The sequence below is a fragment of the Lepidochelys kempii genome, chromosome 1 (genome assembly GCF_965140265.1).
Source record: "Lepidochelys kempii isolate rLepKem1 chromosome 1, rLepKem1.hap2, whole genome shotgun sequence".
Lineage (NCBI taxonomy): Eukaryota > Metazoa > Chordata > Testudines > Cheloniidae > Lepidochelys > Lepidochelys kempii.
This window is the reverse complement of record NC_133256.1, coordinates 233,666,997-233,693,302: the sequence shown is the minus strand read 5'-3', so window position 1 is coordinate 233,693,302 and position 26,306 is coordinate 233,666,997. Positions and strand designations below refer to the sequence as shown.

The window sequence follows — 26,306 nt, the reverse complement described above, 5'->3', positions numbered from 1 at the left end:
TTGTTGGGTTTTCACCCGCCCCACCTCCACCTCCACTTCTTTGCCTTTCATTTCTTTGTCCTCATTTCCTCAGACAGAAAAATATTCAAGAGAAATGAATCGGCCAAAGATTTAGTTTGGAAGAATCCTGTGGGAATTAAACATTTCCAAAAGACCCAGAACAAAATTAGCTATTATTTTTCCTCAAGATAAACTAACTATTAGAACACTATCTTCCGGCAAATAAACCACCACCTCAGAGAGCAAAATATTCTCAAAGGCACCCAGGGCAGTTAGGGGCCAGACTCTGACTGAAAGTCATATAACTGTCTCTGATGCCCTCACTCTGCCCTAGAATTATAGAATGAAATTTGGTCTTCCAGAAGGCGTAACATACTGATTGTTCTGTGTTTGTCCAGCACCTAGCACAATGGTGTCGTGGTCCATAACAGGGGCTCATAGGCACTACTACAAATCAAATCAATAAATACCTCATAGTAAAGATTGGGCCGGTTGAAAGATGCCGTAAAGGTAATGCATTTCTGAACACACAAAATTTTCTGAGCATCCTTCAGAACATGACTTGTTGCAGTTGCAGTCAACCCAATCAATGGAGCATTGGGAAATTGTCGTTTTAAGATACCAAGTGACTTGTAGTCTAAATAAGAATAACGGAAAAAAGATTTTGTTTCTTACACCACCCGTGATATATTAATACATCAAATCTGCAGCAAGTTAACAAGTAATGACAGAACTAATTTACAAATCCAAATGAAGTGATCAGCAGGCAATGCCATATTGACCTAGTGGAATGATTTGCCTTGTAACAGATTTTTACCTAAATTCAGAATGTACTGTTAATTCAAATGTATCTAAGTTAAGAGAATTAGAAAACAAAACTAACATTAAAAAACCCTAACACATACATAATTTATATTTTGATTTGTGTCAATTCTAACAAACAATTGCGGTCATTAGCAAAAAGAGATAACAAGGCCATTATGTCTCATTTGTAAGCAATACTTTCTTTAGTAAGAAATTTAAAAGAAAAATCAGGAAGAAGTTTAGTAGATGATACTGTAGTCATCTGTACCCTGAATCACAAGTTCTTTCATACGTGGAGAAACAGCACCTGATAAATACTAGTTTTATGCAGCTGACCAGACAGGAGACCAAAATGCTGCCCAATTTTTCTTCTTGTAAATTACACTAGAGGTGACTAAAGTGCATTCCACGGAATTCCACCATGTAGCAATGGTATTTTCACCTTCAATATGGAGGTATTAAGCACCATGAAGAGAGTTGCACAGACTTGTATTTTCCACAGGCAGCACATCCATATTAGAGATGACAGACACAATCCGTTCCACTTTATACAAATGAGGTGCAACTCTCAGTCCCTTGGAAAATTGCCAATGTAACCCACAGTTAGATTTCCCTGACTTAAATGAACTTGGGCCTTTAGACAAGGTCATAAATTATTTATGAATGGTACCGAACGAATGAGGTTAAAAATCTTTGAGCCAACGTACAAGTATTTTCTGTGTTGTGTATTGTGCATACACTTCACTATCAAAAGGAAAACATTTCCCCTCATTTCAGGCCTAACTCATCATTTATTTATGCTTGAATAACTTTGAATATATATTTCTGGATGGGCATACCAGGTCTGAAGTCATGTCCCCATTGACTACAACAATGAACCTCGTCCACAGCAATATGAGCGAGTCTCCCTGCTTGATAAGCTTTCTCCAGTTTTGACATAAACATTTTGCTTTTTGCAATCTTCTCTGGAGTAACATAAATGAGTTTTAGCTGCGAATTCTTATCCAGCATTTCGGTGTGAACCCACTTTACATGCTCCTGTTAAAAAAACAAAGAAGGAAGTTGGAAATGGACAAATCAGATCATCATGCTCCTGTTCCTTAGTTCTAGAATAAACGGTGATTCAATGCACTAAACACACTGCTACACCTAGCATAAAAGACCGTGCAGGTGATCTATCTATATCTATGTAGTTACATACAAAGTGATTATATTTTAAAAACAAATAAATATTAGCATTATTTTAGAAAAAGGAAGCAAATATACTCTGAATATTTGTACTGTATTATTTAGGGGTTTTATTTTCTTTGTAAAATATCAGGTGTCAACCACATCTCTGCTGCTATGTTTTGAGAAAAAATTCCTTAAGAAAAACAAATATCCCAGACTGTAAACTTTATTACTGGATTTTTGGAGACATCCATTTTTGAAATGTGTTAGGCCACATCAAGGTATTAATCCATTAGGTCCAGTACCCTGCCTCTAAAAGTGGCTACTATCTAATGGTAGTTAGCAAAAACTACACACCCACACACAAAATGCAGCTTGTCAAAGGAATCCTTTCTGCTCTTTGTGGCAGTCAGCTCAAACCCAGAAACAAGAGATTTGATTCCATGTATATGAGTCTGCATTACTAAACATATTACTAAGTAACATAGTAATGGCCATCTTCTTTTAAAAAGATCGAGAAATTTGAGAGGTATGGCCAAAGAAAATCACTTTAGCATAAAAAAATGTGCATAACTGCAAAATATTTTTGTGTCACTAATGCAGTCCCACAAAATTCTATTCACTTCACGCAAGGTTTTTGCTTGTTTTATTGGTTTTAAACAGGAATGCAATATATTCGATTTAGATTAATATCATGGTAAGGATTGACAGGAAGATGTCCCTTGGCTTATAAATTTTCATTACAATCATGCAAAGCTGAGCTAGTCAATAAGAATATCCATACATGTTCATAAATAATGTGAATAAAGGTAACTATGTCACATGACAGTTAAACATACCTTACTGCTTGAAGCATTTAATAAAGTTGCAGAAATTCTCAGCTGTTCTAAAACCATTAGCTGATCTTCCATAAGTGAGATCAAAGGACAGATCACAAGTGTGAAACCTGAAACAAATCATCATTCATCTTACTTATCTCATATGATTTCTCATTGGGGACTGAACTGAAACAAATAACTCAATTGCAACAAACAAAAGCACCACATAAGAACTAATATATCTAACCAAAGCAGGTCGGGTATACAGTAGCCACGTAAAGGGGACTAAATGCTAAGCAACAAGTTGGCTCCTTTTGTAAAAATTAGCTTTTTTTAAAATCCAAGGCCAATAAAAATGGTTTCACAATTAAAAAAAATAAATAAATATCCCAATAAAGCAGTTGTTAAAACACAATCCTCTGCAACATCTGAAATCAAAGCACTTTAGCACTAAGAAAGTGAAACTGACTTAAAAACAAAAGCTAAACTGGCTTCAATGATTTACATTGTACAAATTGAAATTCAAGAAGTAAAAGATCAATTTTAATGAGAAAAAAATTGGATTTTTAAAATCTCACTTTTAATTAGCTAAAGATGTTGTTAGGAACCTAGACAAAGAAATTTTTTTAGAACAAGTGTTTGCAAGATCTGTGCCTATGTTTTTAAGCCAACAGCGTCCCTTTAAAGTGAAATACAGAAAACAAACAGAAATGTATTTTTAAGATAAGTTTTTGTCTCAAAATTGTTGCTCTTTCTTCCCATTATTGGGAGTTATGTTCCTTATTCCAAAGGATACTTAGCATTAGACAATTTTATTTACAGTAAATATAGCATTACATCTCTACAATCAACCATACAAAAAAGATAAATCCATTTACTGGTACATGACATTTATTCTCATATACCTTCAGAACATACTGCAGGTAACTGATAGCACAAACTCTTTCCACCTCCAGTAGGCATGACAAGAAATATATCCTTTCCTGCCATTGTAGCATTTATTGTTTCAAGCTGCAGAGACCTAAACTTCTGCAGTTTAAAGCTATTACGAAATGTAGTTTTGATCTTCTCATACCACGGGAAGTCTGTAAAAGGGAGCAAGCAGTAAAAATATGTTTTATAAGCTAGAACATCTAAAACATAAAAAGGAGAGCCAATTAAAATATAGAAGCAATTTTTACTGAAAGTAATGTGGTGTCACATCAGGCCAAATTTTCACAAGACGAAAAACAGTACCCATAAGTTCTGCACATATAAACTGAGGAATAGCGTGCATAAGTCTATGACTTGCATGAAAACATGTTGCAGATCCTTTGAAAATATAAACACAATATGTCACCAAGGGATTTAGTCACCCTGTAATGTGTATTAATGCTCAGAGAAAGCAGGTACACCACAAAGTACTCTAAAATGCTAATCCTTAATTCATAATATTAGTCCAATGAACATAAATGGAAAAAAGCATTATGCCTGGTACTCAGTGTTTACAGGATTAGACCCTACAACTGTACTTGATCCTTTAGTTATTTTTCAGGGTGCTCTTAAACCAGTGTTCCTCAAAGTAGAAGGCAGAGAAACAAGCAAATCCAGGGAAAATATACAATGAGGAATATTTTTTTTCCTTTTACGGCCAACAGAGCCAGAGTCTATTTACCTGACCAAAATTGCCCCAATTATACCATACAAACTCAAACATTACAGTGGATTATGTGGTAAACCTAGGGGCAGAATTTGTCCCAGTATACTTAACAGATACCCCTGCCCCACAAAAAAATTTCTAACTTTCGATTCTATTTAGTAACTTCAAGTTCCCAAATTATGATTCATAATAAGCAAAAGAGAAAACTGATGATAATCAGTTATTAGAAGAATCTGCCCAGCAGAGCCCACTTCAATATGCAGGAATATCTGAGCAAGCAAATATAAGCTTCACTCTATTTAATTAAAATGTAAGGCAAACCAACCAACCAAGACAACAACAAAAACTTCTTGGCAAAAGGAAATAATAAAATTATCCACATGGAAATCAAAAAAGCAACTCCGTGAAACACAGAAGGGCCAAAATACCAAATTCTAACTTTCATTATCTCATCGACATTGATAAGTCTTGGTACTTTCTTCACATTAAATGGTAAAGACGATAAGAATTGAATTTGATTTTGTAAACCTTGTTTGTTCCATGCCTCAGCTGAGGTTTCTGTTTCTTCACTTTCGCCAGCCTCTGAATCTTCTGAAAATTGTTTTATTTTATTCTTTAACACCGTCTTCTTATGAATAAGCTCCTGTTGTCTTTCCAGAAGTTCCTGAATCTGGATCTCTACTGCCTGCAGCTCACTATCAGTGGAAACCAGCTCCTCCTTTAGCACTGAAGTGAGAGAGGTAGAAAAATATAACATTCTAACTTGTATATTTTGCTAATTACAACTTCAAATCACATTAGATATTTTGCATCCAGTGGTTGACAGCAATCCAATCTACAATCAAGAGTGTCTGGAAAAATGGACAGAGTACTCTCTTAGCTACCTGACAGGCCTGTTGCTGAGCTTAAAATATTTAATATTCATAAGGCACTCTGAAGATGTAAAATGCCATATAAATATATTAATAAACCACAACTGTACTCTTCTTTTCTGCAGCTTAGGAGAAGTCTGCCACACTGTCATGATGGATGATTACCTTGTTTGTTGCAGAAAAATCATGCCATAGTGTAACTTCTGAGAGATTATATTCACCCTGGCACAGGAATGGACTCTGATTCATATATTCCAAGGACTGACGGGACCAGTGTGATATAATAAGATCTTTTTCATCTTGTGATCCTATAGTCAAATTTGGCCTTGACCACTTTTAGTACACAGGGATGAATGGTACCACAAATATTCCAGCTGGCTCTAAATTGGGTGCACAAGCTCTGTCCAGCTGCACAGTGAAAAGTCTTCATATCAGAAACAACATTAATTCCAACAGAGGAGGGTGAACTGAGGATGGAAGCGGGGAAGATAGGGGACATGCTAAAAGGTATAAACCGCGCTCCCAACCCTACCCTGTGTCCTGATATGTCCCTCCTTAGGTCTAGAAGCAGAAGATCTGCAGAGCATGAATTCTATGTAGGTTTGCGAGCACAGCACAGAAGTTATAGCTTTTCAGGAGTACAGCCTAATATATAAATTTGCTTCTCTGTGTCTAAGCACACTAGAGTGAATTGAAGTCAAGTGTTTCAGTATGTGGCTTCATTGCATTTGCCATTTAATGGAGTAAAATTAGATCATGCATTATTTAGATGAATGTAGCAATGTTTCTGAGACAGTTTACAGTCCCATCAGATAAAACTAGACAAACATATTTTTCCAAAAACGTTATGCTTTGATCCAAAAACAGCAACCACAATAGTTCTCATGCACTGCAGCTACAGCAAGTCTGTGTGCCAAAAATCCTTGTTGCAGATTTTCTGCAAACAGAACAAAACATGGAAGTTTTCCTTTCAAAATACCCAAAGGAACGAGTCCATGTTACAGACTAGTGGCCTGTGAAAGATGCCTTTAAAAAAAAAAAAAAATTAAAACCACTTTGAAATTGTTAGAAACCAGGAAAGTTTTTACAAACTTGTGTGTATAGCTACAGAAATGAAAAAATGTCCAAAATGAAATATGAAGGAAAACGTGATTTAAAAAATTATAGCAATTAAAATAATTTTCAACCTGAAGAAAACACATACAGTTGAAGTAACAAGCAATGAAAACAGAGTTTTCTAACAACTCTGATGAAACTAGTTAAACAGTGGTGGAATGAATAGTTACCATCCTAATTTTGGTTTACCTGAAACAGTTGTCGTCATCTTCAAAGTTGAAAGGACCCGTCCTTTATTAATAAATGTTGCTTAAGCAAGCACTTCTCTCTAGAAAAAAATTAAAATATTTTATTTAAAAATCTCTATAAATCCATTAGACAGTAGTAAAGAAATGGGGGAAATTCCATCAGCTGATATATCTTCAAGCTACACAGGACAAAGCATTATACAAATACATCATATAGAGCAATCCTCCTCTGGCAGGGAAACGACCAAGAGACCGTCCATAATCTCCATGGTATTATGAACAAAACAGTCAAGCTCATTAACTGGACATAATATATTACATCAAATTATTTGCCTGTAATTCCACTCTGTTTGCTAAATATCAATTCAGTTTTGTAGTAATTCCTCAGATCTTGTCAATATTCACAATCCCCGCTAGAGGGCATCACACATTTCCTTCAACAAAAACACACTGATGTTAACTGAATAAATTAATTCACAGGGAGAAGTCAATGACAATGATCGCTAGCACACTGCCAGACTTTCAAGGTAAGTATTCTGCCAATCTGGGTCCTGAAACAAGTCCTACAGAAGTCAGTGGAAGTCTGTTATCCCCATTAATAGGAATTGGAGCATGCTATAAAAACAGTCCACATGCTTTAGTGCAACAAAACAGAGAGATGACTTTTCATAAATGCAACTATAAAAATATCAGAATTAATTACAGTGACCTGCTAAACAGCACTGAACCACCATAATGGGACTTATAGAATAACAAACAAAATCCCATAAGAGTTAGAACAGCAGCAAAAAAACTCTTCAATATATTAAGTTAATAAATATTTGCAAATGATATTCTTTCTATTACAGTATGATCTTCACTGTATTACAGTAAGAAAGTAATACAAAATTAAACAAAACATAAAAATAAGACATCCCCTGTTACCTCAGCAGGAACACTTATTTGGGAAGAGAAAAAGGAAAAATCCCCCAGCCAACTTCTATTGTCGCTTCCTAAAAACTGATCATAAGATAAAAACATGACCAATGCATGGAACAAATAATAGATTCAGCTAAAATACTTTGTTTTGTCAGAAGATGGAGTCAGAATAACTGAAAGGAGCTCTGCCTTGGACAGAATCAGATTATTGCGTAGATTACTCATTTCAGAAAGTATTTGGCAAGATTCAGCTATCTACTACATAGGACAGTGGCACTGTTCAGAATCCACTATATCTGATCCTGAATCTGAAATTGACATCATCAATGGGATAACCTCCCTTAATTTTTTATGCAAGTGAATTTAGCCAGATTGGCAGCAATGTAGACTGTAGTACCCAATTTATCCAAAGTACAGGAATAGAATGAGCAGTGGCAATGCAAGCATCCCTACAAATGCTCTGCCAATGTTAAACTGAGAATCCCCTCTATGAGAGAAAGTTCAGTGCTTATAATGATTCAGTCCTTGGCCTCTCTCTGCTGACACTGCCAAAATGTGCACCGATTAGTAGTTGCTTTTTCTCTAATGCAGACACTAAGGAACTGAACAAAGGCTACTGACTCATTTCACATCAGTCACTTTCTGAAGATTGGTCGGTGGCCTGTTTCACTTACCAACCATGCATGGATTCAAGCTAGCAGCCTACAGGTGACAAGCTCTGCATCTCACTTGTCAATCAGTTTCCAAAATAAAACCTCAGAAGAGTCAAACTTTAAAAAGAACCATGATGTTAGTAAAACACTGCAAAAAGCTTAAAATTAGATAAACTAAAGCAGTGTTAGCTTCACAAGCAAGCTCTGGCTTATCAAACTGTGTTAGATAATTCAACAACAAAAAAGGGAGATGAGATGTTCAGGATCTCATTAAAACACACAACAAAAAAATCTCAAGCTTGCCAAAGTTAAAAAGCATACAGAAGAACATCAGAGTTACAAACACCAGAGTTATGAACTGACCAGTCAACCATACACCTCATTTGGAACTGGAAGTACATAATCAGGCGGCAGCAGAGACAAAAAGAGAAGCCAATACAGTACAGTGTTAAAAGTAAACTACTAAAATAAAAGGAAAGTAGCATTTTTTTTCTAATAAAGTTTCAAAGCTGTATTAAGTCACTGTTCAGTTGTAAACTTTTAAAAGAACAGCTATGACATTTTGCTTAGAGCTGTGAACATTTCAGAGTTACGAACAACCTCCATTCCTGACAGGTTTCAGAGTAACAGCCGTGTTAGCCTGTATTCGGAAAAAGAAAAGGAGTACTTGTGGCACCTTAGAGGCTAACCAATTTATTTGAGCATAAACTTTCGTGAGCTACAGATCACTTCATCGGAAGCATACTGTGGAAAGTGTAGAAGCCTAACCAATTTATTGAGCTTACGCTCAAATAAATTGGTTAGTCTCTAAGGTGCCACAAGTACTCCTTTTCTTTCTCCATTCCTGAGGTATTCATAACTCTGAGGTTCTACTGTACTTACAAGTAACCCAATATAAGTATCAGTCAACAGCAAATAAGAGGAATACGGCAAGTGCAGGAATATCATCATGTCAAGAGATTTAATTACCATGTCCAAGCATAAAGATTTTTTTTTTAAAAGAGAAGGAAAGTGCTCAAGCACATGCTCCATCCCATAGAGAGAGGCAGCTGAACATCTCAAATAGGCTAAGTACAGGCAGAAGATGATTCAGCTGAGTACAAGATGTTTATATGGAAAAAAGTGCATCTGGCAAACTGTACCAGAATGATCATGTAGTGATTCATTGGTGAATTTCCTTAGGAGAGGGACGGCTAAAGCCAACAGCAGACAGAGCATACGCCAAGCCACAAAAAGGGGAAGGTGAGGACGAGGTGGACAATGCCTATCCAACCCAGCAGAGAATTTACTGAAGCTGGAGGTAGTGAATTGTTATTTAGCAATGAAGTGGTGGGGGTGTTTTTGCATATGGGACATTCACACCACTTTAAAGAACACCACAGAAAACAGGTATTAATCCAGGGAAGTCCTATGGTCCTGTGTTACACAGTAGAGGCACCGAAAGGCTGGAGCACCCACAGTGAAAAAAAAAATAGTAGCACCCACCCACCAATTAGCTGTTTCGCAGGCCCCACGGATCAGCTCCTCTTCTCCACTCCCCCCCCCCCCCCGCCCCGCCAGCACCTCCCACGATCAGCTGTCTGCCAATGGTCAGGAGGCACTGACGGGGGGGGGGGGGGGGAGAGCGGGGGGGGGCCTCGGGGGTGGGGTGGAGGCAGGAAGAAGCAGGGTGGGGTGGAGCCTTGGGGAAGTGGGGGCAGGGCCTCTGGGCGGAGCAGGGTTGGAAAACCCCTGGGGAAAGCTGAAAGTCAGGGCCTGTGTTAATCAGGTCAGACTAGAGGAGCACAATGATTCCTCCTAGCCCTACACCTCTGCGCTTGGGGAGGGGGCGCGGAGAGGGAATTTCCTCAGCTTCTGTTTTAGTCAGTCACTGAAGAGCTCTTGCCCCACACTGGATACCTCGCCCTGCCCCTTCTCTCCCCCTACACCGCGGCCCCTCTCCACGTGGGCTCCCCCTGTCCCTTCCCCTCGGGATACCCCTCCATCTCTACCCCTCCCTTTACCCTGCTCCCTCCCGGCGGGATGCACGTGGGAAGGGACAGGAAGGGGGGGAAGGGTGATGGTGATGCCCCTGCCCCTCCCAGCCCAGCCCAGCCCAGCCCAGCCCGACGTGAACTCACCTCTTCCCACGCGCCAGGCTCAGCCCGCCCGTCCTAAGCCCCCACCCCGCTCCTGCCGCCGCCGCCGCCGCCGCACTCGCCTCTCGCTCTCACCAGCGGCGCCTCCGTTTCCCGCGCGCGCGCTCTTTCCCTCCCTTTCCCAGCCCGCCGCAACTTCCGCAGCCGGCTCCGGCCCCTCCCGACCAATCACAGAGCGCGCTCCGCTAGGATTGGTCCGGCTGAGCCGCCGTACTTGCGACGGGTGGTGGGCGGGAAGCGAATAAAGCGGGCGTGGATTGGCCCGCCTTCCGCCAATGGGCGGTGCCGGGTAAGAGCGGTGCGGGGGGCTGCGTGTTTCCGGAAGACGTGGCGGCCGCTTCTGCCGCTGCTTCCAGCCACCTCCCCCCGCTCCGTTCCCTGCTGCTGCCGCCGCCGCCGGCCTCGCCGCCACCATGATCTCCCTCACCGACACCCAGAGTAAGCGTCGGCCCGGCCCGGCGGCTGCGGGGCTCCGCGCGGGGGCTCCTGAGGGGCGGTTGGTTGCTGGGGGGTGCTGGCGTCGGGGGGGGGGGAGGGGGACTCTGGCAGGGAGCTCCCGGGGTGGGGGGGGGCGGCTGTTGAGCGGCACGATCTGGACGCCGCTTGCCCGGGCGGTGGCGTCGCGTTCGGGGGCGAGACCGAGCGCGCTTGGCCGCTGCTCCTTTGTTCCTGGGGCCGGGGTCTGTGCCGCGCTCCCGTGCCGCTTCCTGCGCGCAGTTGAAGAGATGATGGGGGAGGGGGGAAGGGCCTTACCGGCTCCAGGGTCGTTTCCGTTCGTCTTCGTCTGGTCACCCTCCCCTCCCGCTGGACACGTGCGCCGGGAGGCCTCTCCAAAACCCGGGATCCCTTGGGCGAGCTTCATGCGCCAAACACGGACTGAAGTCCGAGCAGCCCTGGGAGCGAGGGGTCCAGGGAGCTCTGTGTGTCACTGTTTACAGTGTGTTTTCAAACGTCTCCTTTCGACGAGCCAGCCCTGCCTTAGTTCCCCTCTCGTTCGAAAAGGAAAAGTTGCCTCAGCCATACTCCCCCACCCTGCATGTGATGAAACGTGGGAGCCATTCCCAGTTAATTTGGAGGATTGAATTTTGAGGCAGTGTATCTAATTGCTGGTACATCCTTTAATAAAACTGGTAGGTTTATAAGCAATGAAATAAAAATTGCACGGGGTTCCGACTTCTGAAGTGAGCTGCAAACATCCCAAGTAAAATTATACAAGTAGCACACATCTGATCAGCCAACAAACTGCATGTCATGAAGCAATCTTGGTAACAAAACCAGAATCTATTAAGACCAGAAGTCAGAGGGCCAGATTTTCTTTACATTAAGGCTCTTTACACTGCTTTGGCAACGTAAAAAGCCTTTAAAGTGAGTGTAAAGCACAACGTACATTTGCATAAGAACATAAAAACGGCCATAGTGGGTCAGATCAATGGCCCATCTAGCCCAGTATCCTGTAATCTAACTGTGGCCGATGACAGATGCTTCAATGGGAATGAACAGAACAAGGCAGTCATCAAGTGATCCATCCTCTGTCCAGTCCCAACATCTGGCACTCAGAGGCTTGGGGTACCCAGAGCATGAGATTGCATCCCTGACCATTGCTGCTAATAACTGCTGATTACTAAATTACTGCTAATTAAATTTTCCATGAATTTCTTATTCTTTTTTTAGCCCAGTTAGTTTTTTCCTTCACGATATCCTCTCGCAACGAGTTCCACATGTTGACTAAGCATTGTGTGAAGAAGTACATCCTTAAGTTTGTTTAAATCTGCTGCCTATTAATTTCATTGAGTGACCCCTGGTTCTTGTGTTATGCGAAGGGGTAAATAACACTTCTTTATTCACACTCTCTACATCATTCATGATTTTATAGACCTCTGACATATCCACCATAGTCATTTTTTTTCAAAGCTGAACAGTCCCAATCTTTTCAATCTCTTCTCATATGGAAGCTCTTTCATACCCCTAATAATTTCTGTTGCCCTCTGTACTTTTTCCAGTTCTAATATATCTTTTTAGAGATGGGGCAACCAGAACTGCACTCAGTATTCAAGTTGTGGGCGTACTATGGATTTATATAGGCACATTATGATATTTTCAATTTTATTATCTATCCCTTTCCTAATGGTTCCTAGCATTATCTTTTTTGACTGCTGCTACACACTGAGCAGATGTTTTCACAGAACTATTCACAATGATTCCAAGATCTACTATGACTCAAGGAAGCTAATGCAGACCCCATCATTTTGTATGTATCGTTGGGATTACCTTTTCCAATGTGCATTACTTTTCACTTATCAACACTGAATTTCTTCTGCCATTTTGTTACCCAGTCACCCAGTTTTGTGAGATCCCTTTGTAACTCTTTGCTTTGGACTTAACTATCATAACTAATTTTGTCTCATCTGTAAACTTTGCCACCTCAATGCTTATTCCTTTTTCCAGATCATTTATGAATATGTTGAATAGCACTGGTCCCAGTACAGATCCTTGGGGAACCTGCCATTTACCGATCTCCACTGTGAAAATTTACCATTTATTCCTACCCTTTATTTCCTATCTTTTAACCAGTTATTGATCCATGACAAGGCTTCCCCTCTTATCCCATGACTGTCTACTTTGGTTAAGAGCCTTTGGTGAGGGACCTTGGACTTGGACTTTCAGAAAGCCTTTGACACTATATCTTCTCGATCACCCTTGTTCACATGATTTTTAACATCTTCAAAAATTGCTGAGGCCTCATTTTCCTTTACAAAAACTGTGTTGACTCTTCCCGAACATATCACGTTCACCTATGTATCTGATAATTCTGTTCTTTGCTGTAGTTTCAAACAATTTGCCCGATATTAAAATAACAGTCTTACTGGCCTGTAATTGCCTGGATTGCCTCTGGAGACTTTTTTTAAATTGGCCTTCCGGCTGTCCTCTAGTCATTTGGCACAGAGGTTGATTTAAGCCATAGGTTACATAGTAGTTCTAACTACTAACTACATAGTACTAACTATGTAGTTAGTAGTTCTGAAGGCGCTCAGATATGAAATTGCACAACTCTTGGGTGAATATCATCTCATCCTGGCAAATTATTACGGTTTAATTTATCAATTTGTTCAAAAACCAACTTTGTTGATAACCTCAATTTGGGACAGTTCCTCAGATTTGTCACCTAAAAAGAATAGCTCAGGTGTGAGAATACTTCCTCACATCCTTTGCAGTGAAAACGGATGCAAAGAATTCATTTAACTTCACCACAAGGGCCTTGTCTTCCTTGACTGCTCCTTTAGCACCGAGATCGTCCAGTAGTCCCACTGATTGTTAGGAAGACTTCCTGCTTCTGATCTACTTAAAAAACAAAAAATGATAGTAATTGCAATGGCCGTTGCGGGTTGGTCTGGTCCTCTCACCAAGGTATTGTCACTGCATCTTGTGCAGTATGTTCAGGAATTCATCTCTCATAGGTCTAAATATACTAGTCACAGGCCGATGTCTAGCAGGTGTCTGGTACATCTTTCAAGACCTGCTTCCTGGTAGCGGTTCATGCTTCATCTCTTTTACAGAATTCAAATTGATAAGGACATCCATGATGTTTCTCTTTGCTAGTGTGACTGGAGTTGGGGAAGAGGGCAGATTCCAATTACAGTCCTCAGTCATTAATTGATTTTGATATGTTTAAGTTTATAGTGAAATATGGGTGTATATATTTTGAACATCAGATTAGGGTGTAGATTTTTACAGTATCTTTTAACAGAACATCTAAAGTAATAATTTTGTCCTTGTAATAGTAGTGCAAATTTAATTACTGGTAGATCTGAAATCTGTTCGTAATCAAAATGAAAATTGAAGCAAATTTTAAAAATATGTGCTGTTACAAGTCAGTCCACAGAATATAATTTGGATATCAAATGGTGTTAAACAATATTGAGAGACGAGCTCACAAAAGAAAGGAAGTTAAAAGCTATCAGAGTAGATATAGCTACACAGAGGCATTGTGAAATCTTCTACTATTGCTAGTAAGTGGAAGTGCTAGAATATATAAGCTGCAATTAAACAGCCCCTTAGCCCAAATGAGTCAGCTGGCACAGGCCAGCTGCAGGTGTCTAATTGTGATTAAAACATTGTCACCCAGTTTACACTAGTGCTCGGACTGTTGAGCTTTGCTGCTATTCAAGCAGCTGTAGGAGAACTTCACAGAAACCTCAATCTAAATGAGGCCAAAGGCCTAAACTTGCAGCCATTTGTGTTTTGATCTTGATCACTGATGCAGAGAAGAATCTTGTAGGTTTGATCTTCAGGCATCCCTACTGAAACTTACCTTGCAGTGTAATCTAACATATGTCTAAAGAACTATAATTTTAAAAACTTTGATTTACTAACAGGTCACTCAAAATCAATGATAAAGCTGTGTTTGTTTTCATCTACAGAATTCCGATATACACATGCACAATTGTGTGTATATGCTGAACTTTATTTCAATATGTAACTTCAAATTTAGTGACGTATTGCACAATATACAGTACACTTCATACACTTCTTATAAATCACATCATCAAAGAAGTCTTAGTTAAAATCACAATATTTATGACAAATTGGAAGCTTTAAAATGAATTGTTATCTGAAAACTTCTTGAAGCAGGACCTACTTTATTTTCCATGCTTGTAACAATTTAAATATGGCCATAACGAATTCTACCTAACTTCCCCCCACATCAAGAGGAACTAAATATTTCCACATTTTACATTAATTTTTGCAACCTATTCATGTCAACTCTTAATTTGTGAAATAAATTTTCTTATTTGTATGCATCGGTGATATTCTTTTACTAACCTTTTTTAAATATTTTTTTGTATTGCAGAGATTGGAATGGGATTAACGGGCTTTGGTGTGTTTTTCCTTTTCTTTGGAATGATTCTCTTTTTTGACAAAGCACTTTTGGCTATTGGAAATGTAAGTGTTTGCTGTTCACATTTTAGTTTATACACATAGTTTCGACATGGAAGGATAGAGTATTTTAAGTACATGATGCATTTGTATTAAATGTTCCCCTTTGAGATTTTTTTTTAATCAAATGGAAACTGAGCCTTGGAAAATAGACTCATAGAACCCTAGGTTTAGAAGGGGCAAGGGTCATCTCGTCTAATCCCTGCCAAGATGCAGAATTTGTTGTGTCTAAATCATCCAAGACAAATGGCTATCCAGCCTCCTTTTGAAAACCTCCCTTTGAAAACCTTTGAAGGAGCTTCCATGACCTCCCAAGGGAGTCTGTTCTATTGTCCTACTGTTCTTACAGTTAAAATTTTTTTCCCTGAGATATAATCTAAATCTGCTATACTAAAGCAGAATCTGGTATAAGAGAGAGATTATGTTCAATGCCTTAAGTGCTCAACTTCCACTGACACTGAAAGTTAAACCAATCCCCCCATCACTCTAAAGATGGTACCACTGAGTCAGACTTAAGTTTCTTCACTGTGACTGACTCATGCTGCCGCTTGTTTCACAGATTCTATAGATTAGATTACTCGGATTGACTGTCATGTGTAGGTCTACACAGCAAAGAAAACCCGTGGCTGGCCTGTGGGGCTGTTTCATTGCTGTGTAGGTTTCCAGGCTGGGACTGGAGCATATATAGGACCTTGTGAGGTGGGAGGGTCCCAGAGCTCAGGCTGCAGCCCGAGCCAGGAAGTCTACACAGCAATGAAACAGCCCTGCATCCTGAGCCCTGTGAGCCTGAGTCTGCTGACACAGGTCAGCCACAGGATTTTCTATGCTGTGTAGATGTACCCTCTGACACCTTTTTTACGGTCCTGTATGTAAGATAACTTAATAGAATTTGCATATTTATTTCCATCTAAGAACCCTAATATTCTGTAAACACTAACAAATTTAGCCTCTTAACACTTTTTGGAGATAGAGAAGTATAATTAAGTGAAAATTGCTAATAATAAATTGAAAAACTCACCTCTTGTCTGTGGTGAGTAGGAACTTTTACTAGTCAGTGCCTTCATATTCTGCAGTTTTTATTTTTCACTTAAAAAATTAAATGTCTTGCTTCTGCAGTAGATAACTTTCCCACATTAACTGAATATAAACTGATGTGATGTTGCCTTTCTAAATATGACACTTCCAGTGCTTCTGCTGTTCACAGCTTTGTCCATCTGCAGGAGATGAAAACTAACTAGAGAATTGTCGTTTTTCAATTGTTGCTATTCAGAACAATTCTTCACTCTGTTGCTACTGCTTGTGGAAGCTAGCAACAGCAGGGCAAATGTGGAAGCTGTTCACTGAATGAAAGTCCCAAAATATATACTTGGAGGTGGGTATAATCGCAGAAGCCCCTACCCCTACGGTATCAAGAAAGAGAATTTGTATATTGCAAAACATACATAAAATAAATATTTGGAATACAAAAGGAAAAACCAAAAATATAGGGTAGGAGGTAAATAACTCAGTGTAGGGAAAGTGATATAAAGTGGGAGAGAGAGAGAGAGAGAGAGAGAAAGTAAAGAGCAAACAGTACTGAAGACAACACAAGAAAAGATCAATTTTTTCCTTTCCTGTAAGGATATTATGAGTGATACCGGGAAGAGAAAAAGATGCAACAAGAGAGCAATATGAGAAGAGTAAAAGTGCCATAGTACATGTGTGTTATTCCTTTAAAATGTAGCTGGTGTGGCTTTGAGAGTTTTGCAGCACAAGTAGGTTTCACTCTAGCTAGTAGGGTTAGTTCTCAGACTGGCAGGTGGCAGTTGTGATTAGAGAAAGATAATTAGACACTGATAGCTGAGTGTCAACTATTGTCAATGGAACTGCTTGGTCAAACAAGGTGAGTAGCATTTATTCTATAATAGTGATAGATTGATAAACTAATATCAAAGCTGAGATTGTAGTGAAAAACAACGAGCATCAAGGCTGATACTTTATCTTCAGTTCTTCCCATTATATTATAATGAATGTGCTTAAATATCTATAAACATCATGCATATGCATTATGTTGACCCACAACAGCTAAATACAAGTTATGGAAGGTGAGTCAGTGACTTAAAGAAACACTGCCAAGGTTAGTAGAGCAAAATATGATCTGCCACTTACTAAGGCTTGTGTACACTAAAAGTGCTAGACAGTCCAAGGCTTCAGCATTGGTCAGGGACATGATTAGGGTCACGTCTACATTACAAAATACATGCCTTAATTTTTGGAGATAACTGTTGTCATAGAGACTCCTGACATGGTTGTATTTGTAATGTAGATGCTTTGTGTATCAAATTTACAAACGGTGAAGGAAATGGGATTGAAGTAAATACTTCCACATCATAACATTTCCTGCTTTGTAGAATGGTTCTGAAATATTTATAAAACCCTAAATCCATTTGGAATATATTCTCTCATTCATTGTTGGATTTGTCTCTTGTCTCTTTCAGGTTTTATTTGTGGCTGGCTTGGCTTTTGTTATTGGTTTAGAAAGAACATTTAGATTCTTCTTCCAAAAACATAAAATGAAAGCAACAGGCTTTTTCCTGGGTGGCGTGCTTATAGTTCTCATTGGTTGGCCCTTGATAGGAATGATCCTTGAAATTTATGGATTTTTCCTTTTATTCAGGTAAGACTTTTTTAAAATGGGGTTCTTCATTGGTATCTTTTTGTTATTAGGAGGAAATGTTTTTCCTAATTTGGCGGCATTTGCTGATTCCACAACAGTTGCTAAACTGCAATTTCATCTTTAAAGACACTTTTTATAATTTGTACAAATTCTTAATTTGTATTTGTAACAACCTGGAACTGGATGTGTACTAGTTTGATACCTTTAAAATCAACATTGCCTAAATCTGTTTGATATTTGTTACACTGTTTCTTTTGTGTGAAAAATTGCGCATGGCAATTTCACACTCTTCTCTCTCCCTCTCTTCTTCCCCCCGCCCCCTCCACCAAGCAAGGATTTTTTTTTTTAAAGGAGTATCCTTTGGGCCTACAATGTGGACTTTGTCTAATTTAAACATCACCCCCAGTAAAAACTGAGTTTAAATCCAAAGAAACCACAATATTCTTTTTTTTTAGGGGGGGCACTTATTTTATTTAAACGTTTCCTTCTAGTGTTTGCAACCTTGGTATTGTGCTAGTGTATGAGAAACAGAAACTAAAACAGACTTGTTTTCATTACCCAGTCACCTTATGTCTCATACTGCTTATGCCTAGCATAATCACTAAAATGGAGCAGCATTTTGTTATATGGTTAACAAAAGTGAGTTATATAAATCTGAAAAATCATTATGTAATTATAGTAAGTTTCGTACTTGTGCCTAGCGTTCCCATAAGAAGCCATTCATCATTTTTCTTCATATCACTTCTGACTTGCTGAAATCCCCATCTTTTGGAGGGAAAGAGGAAAATGTCATATAGATGACACTATAGACCTTTTGAATTTAACCCTGAACTTCTGATTAAATCAAAACTATTTAACTGAAATTGTCATGTGTCTCATGATTGCAGTATAGTAGTCACTAAAGCTTTTACTATGGTGCTGCAGTGGCAGGTGAAAATTAATGCAGTTGCTGTGGAAGTCAAAGGAAATGTGACTTGGCTCATAATATCTTTAACTCACTAAAGTTGGATTTATAGTCCTATATTTAAACACTTAGGTTGGGAATTTCAAAAGCACTCAACATTGACCTGCCTTTGCTCCTCCTAAAATCAATAGAATTTTTATTGTTGACTTCAGTGGGAGGAGAGCTATGCCAAAAGCAGAATGCTTTTAAAAAGTCCCATCCTTAGATCTTCCCCATTTTTGTTGGCCCAAGTTATTTCATCCTTAACTTGCGAAGTATTACATGTTTTGCAAATGGTTATGCATTGGTCTAAGACTTCCTTCAGTAATTAGTACGTTAACAAAGAGGCAGTTTTGCTTTAGTCACTTGTAAATTGACTCTTAAATTTTGTTTTAAAGTTGTAAAAGCATATGTACCTCATCGCATCTTTAGGGAATCATAATTAGGGTACCATGTCTGTCACAGATTCTGTGGCCCTGGCAGTGGTCCCTGGCTGGCCGGTGCAGCCATGGTCTGCTGGCCCCAGCAGCGCTTCCCAACCAGCCGGCCGGAGTGGCAGCAGTCCCCGGCTGGAGCAGCCGCAGCCCTCGGCAGTTTATTGCCCATGACCTGTCCTTGAGTTTTACTAAAAATACCATGACTAAATCGTAGCCTTAATCATAATATGAATTATTTCACTGAGTGTATTAAAATGGTTTATTTTAATGTGCTATTTGCATCTCTGATCAGCCACTTTGAAGCTAGAAAAATTGCTTTGGTAACATTTGAAAGCTTTAAAAGCAGCAAAGGACATTGTAAAAAAAAAAAAATCTGAAATGTTGTCTGTGGTGGTACATCATGTCTCAACAGTGCTTGCTGTGCGACAGTAGTTTAATATATATGAAAGAACAATCTCCAAAATAATGAAGTGGCTAAAATTAATGCTACACAGAGTCCTACCACAATCTTTTAAAGGAGAACAATTAGATTATTTATTAACTAGGGGACATTAAATAGCTCTCATAGTCTTACTTTCAAACCTAAAAGACTTTGGAGCGTAAAGGCACTAAACTTTAATTTAACTCTTTTCTTGACACTTGGTAAATCTAAAATTTGTTCTAAAACAAATGGTGCTATTTCTTACCCCATCTCCACTATGGTGCTGCATTTGTTATATCACTCTGACTTCCGTAACAGGGTACCGTATCAAAAAATAGGTGTGTCTGCTGCAGAATCAAATAGGAAGAATAAGCTCTCTCCCACGCATCAGTCTGAAATGGCAAAAGAAACACAGGAAATAACTGGTCAAATGCATAGCTTTTTACGTAAACTTTCTTTTTCAAATTTGCTTTAGTAGTCCCCCTTGGAATTACAGTAGAATCTCACAAGTTCTCACATAGCTAATCTGTATATCGCATAATTTATTCAAACAGCTGTACTCCTACTTCTCAGAAAATGTCTAATAAATAGCTGCTGTACTGAGGCCTTCATTACTTTATAAAATGCATTTGCACTACATTAATGATATACTATAAACTATCAAACAGGTTAAACACGTTTGTCAAAATAAGTGAACAGATGGTATTTTAATGGTACAGCCTTTGTTTTTGTAATTATTTGCTTGTTAAATTTGGTAATCTGCAATGAGTCCCAGGTTAGTCGGTAAGTTTCTCAAAACTTTAAACATTGTGAGAGAATTTCTTTTCCATTAAAACATCGAATCAGCCCATGCATCTGTCATAATGTACCATAGTGTCAGCTTCTGAAATAATTTAATCCTATATTTGGGCATAAAAGTAACTGGTGAAATGTACTAAATATTGGTGGGATTTTCAAAAGTACTCCCATTGTTAGGATTGCAGGCCCTAGTGACCTCAACATGCTCCTAACTCACTTAGGTACTTTATAAAATCCTACCTCTATTGGGTGAGATTTTCAAAACGTTTAAGGGGGAGGGGCTTTTGAATATTGTATTTTTTCCTGCCACTACTTTCTCTCCCTCCCCTCCTGAATTAGGAGATCCCATATTTTCTACTAACAAGCTACAAGTAATTTTTTTAATGCAATCTCATTTCAAATAACTCATTTTTTCGTCCAATCTAATATGTGAGAATAATATCACATCATGTTGAACCTATGTAACTTCAGAATCTTTTTGTTTAAAGGGGTTTCTTTCCTGTGGTGGTTGGTTTTATTAGAAGAGTGCCAGTCCTTGGATATCTCTTGAATTTACCTGGTATAAGCTCGGTAAGTATTCATCTACTTAACATTAAGTTTGAATCTTTTTGTTCAATCCATGGTGGTTGAACATTTAGCAAATAATAATGCAGAAATACTATGCATGTAGTCGTAGACCAATAAATGGTTACTGTGTATGCTTTTTGTACAGTTCTTGCACCATACAAGTCATATTCAATCCTAAAGAAGAGATTAAAATAAAATGAATTTCCACTGAAGCCTCAAAAGTAAAGAGACTTATAGCTGATTATCCCTGCATCATTATACTCAAGTTTTGAATTACATATGCATGTTACAAATGCCAATGATCTGAGACTCCGTTATTCGGGTACACCAGTGGGTCAAAAATAACGTTGGGGCGGTGTTAATTCTGACTTAGGTTTTTGTTTGATCTACTTTATTTTGCGTAAGTTAAACATAAAAAAGCCTCAGAGTAATTTCAAATTGCTCTCTTTCAGTCTAGCATAGACCTTCAAGATGGGTCATAAATATGCCTAGTTGCTGTCTCTAGGCACCAGCATCCTTTGTGTACGTCCTTTGGTACCATATTAGTAAATGAATTTTTTGAATGAGATCTGTGGGTATAATTCATTGGGTTAATTCATAATGCCAGAAGAACAATCGTGATGTAGCATGTTGATGGCTGGAAGTAGAGCCTTGTCTATGCTAATGCATGTATAATAAGGAAATAGACTAGATATATTATTTTTTACTATATGGTAAAGTGAAAACGTTGTTGGATCCATAAACTTTCATGTGATACATAATCATTTAATTAATACTTATTCAGGTCCACTATGCTTGGGATAAGTTTTGCCATTTACTAAGATTGTTTTTTTTCAAATGTCATTTGTCATTCTTTTAACGAAATAGCCAGGGAATAGAAGAGAGGCAAATAGCACGCGAGAGAGGGTAACCTAGGATTTGTACTGTGCATACGTCTCTTTATATTTGGAAATTTGTAATTGTAAGTGTTTTAACCTTAGTCTTGAAAGCTACTGTTTAATACATACATTGTAAAATTCAGAAGCTGTACAACTAAGACATACAAAGTCCAGTTTGCAAAGATTGATTCATTTTAAAGTTCAAATTCATCTGTTTGAATGTTGTAGTCTAACAGTTCCAGGCCAAGGTCTGGCTTGTAATCCATGATCAATTGAATGTTCCACTCAGCAATTGATCTTACCTATATATATAAATTGATCTTAATTGGATTAAATCCTGTTTAAAAAGATAATTGTTAATGTTTTATTCAAAGCCTACGTAGGCTCAGAAGAGAATCCACAGTAATGGTCAGTTGAAATATCTTATTTGGTCTGTTAATGCATGAGTGGCTGATATTTCTTTCTTTTAGTTAATTGTTATTTTATTTTGGCCATTAAGCTAGCAGTGTTACCTGCATTTTTCTAATTTATGTTTTCATTCTGTTGCATCTTCATGTTGCACTGTTAATATCCATGAAAAACATATCATGCAGAAACACAAATTGCACTGTAAGATATTTTTAATGTCTACAAATTTATAAATCTCTCATGAGACCTTGGTGAGTACTATTTGACTATAATCATTTTCAGTCACCTACTAAATGCGCACAAGTACTAATTTATAGTTCTGAGAGAGCACTTTGAATGTACATGCATAAACATGTGCAGGTAACTTAAAGAATGATTTTTTTGTCTCTTCTCTCCCACAGCTTGTAGATAAAGCTGGAGAAAGCAACAACATGGTATAATGACAAGTGGGCAGAAGGCTGGTTCTAAATTTATTGTATTATTTATAAAGCTTTTGAAGAATATCAGCACAAAGATTAAATTGTGTACAAAGGAAAAGCTTGTAATGTTCTTTACATAAAAGTTTAATTTAAAATGTATAGTCTACAAAATACATCATTAGACAAGAAGCTCAGCAAGCATGCTTCTGAGACAAGCTACTCCAAGAATTTGGGAAGTAAACCGAAGAGGTGAAAGTCATGGGATAACCCATGCCACAACTGTTCAAGACTGTTTTTGATGCTTTTGGAAAATATTCTAAACATAATGAACCCTCATGGAACTAATGGTGCCTGTACTTTACCTCCTTATTTTGAAGGTTTGGTAAAGTAAACAGGTCTTTATTTTTAAGGTGTTCTTCTTCTACCTACCCAACCCACCACCTGCCACATCCCAAAAAAAAAAAGGGTGGGGGAGCAGGCAAAAAATATTACCTGTTTAACAAAAGATGTCTTTCTTGCATAAAAGTTAAGATGGACAGTCATTTTTAAGTATCTGTAACAACAAAGGAAACCCCTCTACACTTCTACTGTAAACATTTTTGTAAATATGTGGCTAAAATAAAACTTCATTGTCCTCTTCGTGTTTCATAGCCAAATGTAAGTTGATTGGATTTGCCTTCAGTTTTGGAATATGCAAAAGGTCAATCTTTACTAACTTCGGTCTAAAAGTTGCAATTGGTTCAGAAGTTGTACAGTTTAGCTGGGAACTCTTGAAACTGACTTACACGCCTTTGGATTTTTTTTCCTCCTTGACTCATGTTGTGTGCACATCAAGATGAGGATGTAGCTCTTTATTATTGAATAAACTTTTGCATATCCTGTTTAGTTCATGAAATAATGCATTTGGTTTCACACAAACCCTGTGAAATATACCCTATTTAAATATGAAACATGTTTTCAAATAGTTGGAAGCCCAGGCTTCTTTTTGCCATAGGACTACAAGTTACAAATCATATTTTTACAGTAATAAAATGAAAACTTTAAACTCTGTGTGTGAGAGTTTCTGGAAAATTGAATTTAACAAATTAACTGAAAAACAAATGCCAGTCCGAGTGTCTGTCTATATGACTTAGTTGCTGCTTGATTTCCATCATTTTTAAATTATTTATCCCATCAATCAGGAAAGCAATTAGGCAACTATAGAGCATGTATCTGATCTGGACTATAATTTTCTTTGGCTTGAATTGAGGTAAATGAAGATTGCATTTAAAGTGCGAGTAGTGATTTTTCTAATTTTGTTGGGATGTATAACATGCATTCCAATAAATCTAGATTCATAGTATTTTTCACTGAAAGTCATCAGCAAGTAACTTGTATCTGTCCAAACATTGACTTTAGCAGTTTCTCAGAATTTTTTGACTCAAGTAGCTATAGTCTCATCAATCTAATAAGTGATTCTTTTGCAAAGTTAGAAAATACCAAACTAATTTTTTATAATGTTTTTAAGGTGGGACAAGCCATCACATACAAAGTATACATTTTTGGAAGTAGTTTAAAAACATCTTTGTATATGTGGTGGGTTTTCCAGTTGCAGACGTATAAATCACCATGGACTATTTTCTAAATTTCCCCATTTACTTTGTTTTCTTCTGGGGAACAAGATGGTGGAAGGTAAAATGCAAAACACTTTGGGAACAAAATGAATAGGGCGATAACCTGGTAGCCCAGTACATCTTTTAAGTTTAGTCAGTGCGTATTATGGCTTTTTAATTTTAATAATGAAAGAACCTGGTTGTGGGTTGGGTTTTAAACAGGACTAAATATGACTTGTGGCTCCTACCTCAAGAGAAGAATCAATTTTAATTGCCCCTGTTATCTGTTCTGTTTCAAGCAACAGCTTTCTAACACTAGTTAAATAATTTACTTTCTGAACAACCAAATGGGCTTGAAATACTAGTCTGCATCATGGGTATCAAAAACATTTTTTTTAAAATCAGACAATGTACTTCATTTACAATAGATGTGGGAAAATGCTGCGGTCTTTACTCTTGTTTTCTAATAGGTAATCTAAAGTGCAAACGCTGGATTGTACCACATGACTGTGTTTTGTAGCCCTTTTTGGAAGCAAATTGCTTGATAAATTTATGCCAAGTACCTTCTTCCACAAGAACTTTGGGACAGAATCTTTAAGATGTGACAATGTCTTGCTGTTCCATGATCTCTCAGCCCTTCGGTGAAATACAGAGGTCTGCAATTCACCTCACTTCTACTTGAATTCACTGTTTTACGTCAAGTGTCAGCATAAGTGGTGCTCATTTTTTGTCAGGAATGAGATTGACAAATGTACTACTCAACTGAGAGGGGACAACATTGTGTGTAGCATTTTGCAGTCTGTATCCCTCAAGGTAACATAGTCTCAAAGACAAACATCAGTTTTGCCAAGTACCTGTAAGTGGTGGGGAAGAAGTCAAAACTACTCCTTAGCCTTAAGTGTTTCTGTCATTGCAAAAATGTATCTTCTGTAACAGAAACATATTTGGAGCATTTCCTCTTTTAAATGTAATTTATAATTGCTGCGTTAAGGCTCACTAACAGATCTGTCCTGAGCAGATGAATACTGTAAATACACTTGTCATACCTTGAATAAATGAGTACTTTTTTCTATTAATTGTTCATGTAGTCTTATTTTTTAACCGCCACATCTTGGAAGAAAATATTCTATACCATTTTGCTTGCAGGAAGAGAGACAGTGCAGTTATTATCTGTGATGTTGGATTGCATAGTGGAGCATATGGAGTCTGGTATGAGTGGCTTGTATTGGATCTTTGGAACATTGTTGTAGCCCGTGTTGGTCCCAGGATATTGGAGAGACAATATGGGCGAGGCAATATCTTTTATTGGACCAACATCTGTTGGTGAAAGAGACAAGCTTTTGAGCTACACAAAGCTCTGTGTGACTGGAAAGATATTACTTCACCCACCTTGTCTCTTTTTTTTTGTATTAAATCTGTCAGACAAGCATTTATTAGGTAGGCATCCCCATTGCTACTGTAAATATCATCTTAGTATTTAACCTAATTTTTATAATTTTTATAAAATTATAAATTATTTACACAATTTTTATAAGCAGCAATCAAAGAAGCAGTGTGGTCCAGGGGTTAAGGTACTCAACTGAGACTCGAGGCCTATATTCCATTCCTTGCTCTGTCACTGACCTACTGGGTAGCCCTAGACATCTCACTTCCCATCTTTGTTTTCTCTTCCAGCCTTGTCTGTTTAGGGTATGTTTACACAGCAAAGAAAAACCCCTGGGTGGCCCATGCCAGCCGGCTTGGGCTGCAGGGGCCTATGTCATTGCTGAGTAGACTTTCAGGCTTGGGCTGGAGCCCAACTCTGGGACCCTCCCACCCTGCAAGGCCTGAGTTCCGTAGGCCTGAGTTGGCTGGCAAGAGCCAGACATAAGTTTTTTGTTGCTGTGTAAACATACCGTTAGTTCCTGCCCAAGAACTGACAATTTCTGAGCTTGTA

At 38.4% G+C, this 26,306-nt stretch overlaps 2 protein-coding genes across 3 annotated transcripts in view; one reads left to right on the top strand and one right to left on the bottom strand.

The window, feature by feature from the left end:
* Positions 1-11,233, bottom strand: part of RECQL (RecQ like helicase) — a 36,714-nt gene extending 25,481 nt beyond the window's left edge. Inside the window, exons 1-7 of one of the 2 annotated variants that reach the window (XM_073318422.1) lie at positions 11,070-11,233; positions 6,609-6,687; positions 4,960-5,157; positions 3,698-3,877; positions 2,814-2,920; positions 1,644-1,842; positions 471-637 (exon numbers count right to left, since the gene is read on the bottom strand). In XM_073318422.1, coding sequence (XP_073174523.1) covers positions 471-637; positions 1,644-1,842; positions 2,814-2,920; positions 3,698-3,877; positions 4,960-5,157; positions 6,609-6,627 — 870 coding nt within the window. In that variant the 5' untranslated portion in view covers positions 6,628-6,687; positions 11,070-11,233. Of the gene's footprint in view, positions 1-470; positions 638-1,643; positions 1,843-2,813; positions 2,921-3,697; positions 3,878-4,959; positions 5,158-6,608; positions 6,688-10,298; positions 10,367-11,069 lie in introns of those variants that run through there. The other variant, XM_073318412.1, reaches the window with a different exon arrangement.
* GOLT1B (golgi transport 1B) lies at positions 10,572-25,446 on the top strand. The gene is made up of 5 exons (XM_073318483.1): positions 10,572-10,754; positions 15,166-15,257; positions 17,729-17,907; positions 20,995-21,076; positions 22,761-25,446. The coding sequence occupies exons 1-5, from the start codon at positions 10,730-10,732 to the stop codon at positions 22,797-22,799; spliced, it is 417 nt and encodes a 138-aa protein (XP_073174584.1). The 5' UTR covers positions 10,572-10,729; the 3' UTR covers positions 22,800-25,446.
* Positions 25,447-26,306: the final 860 nt, after the last annotated feature.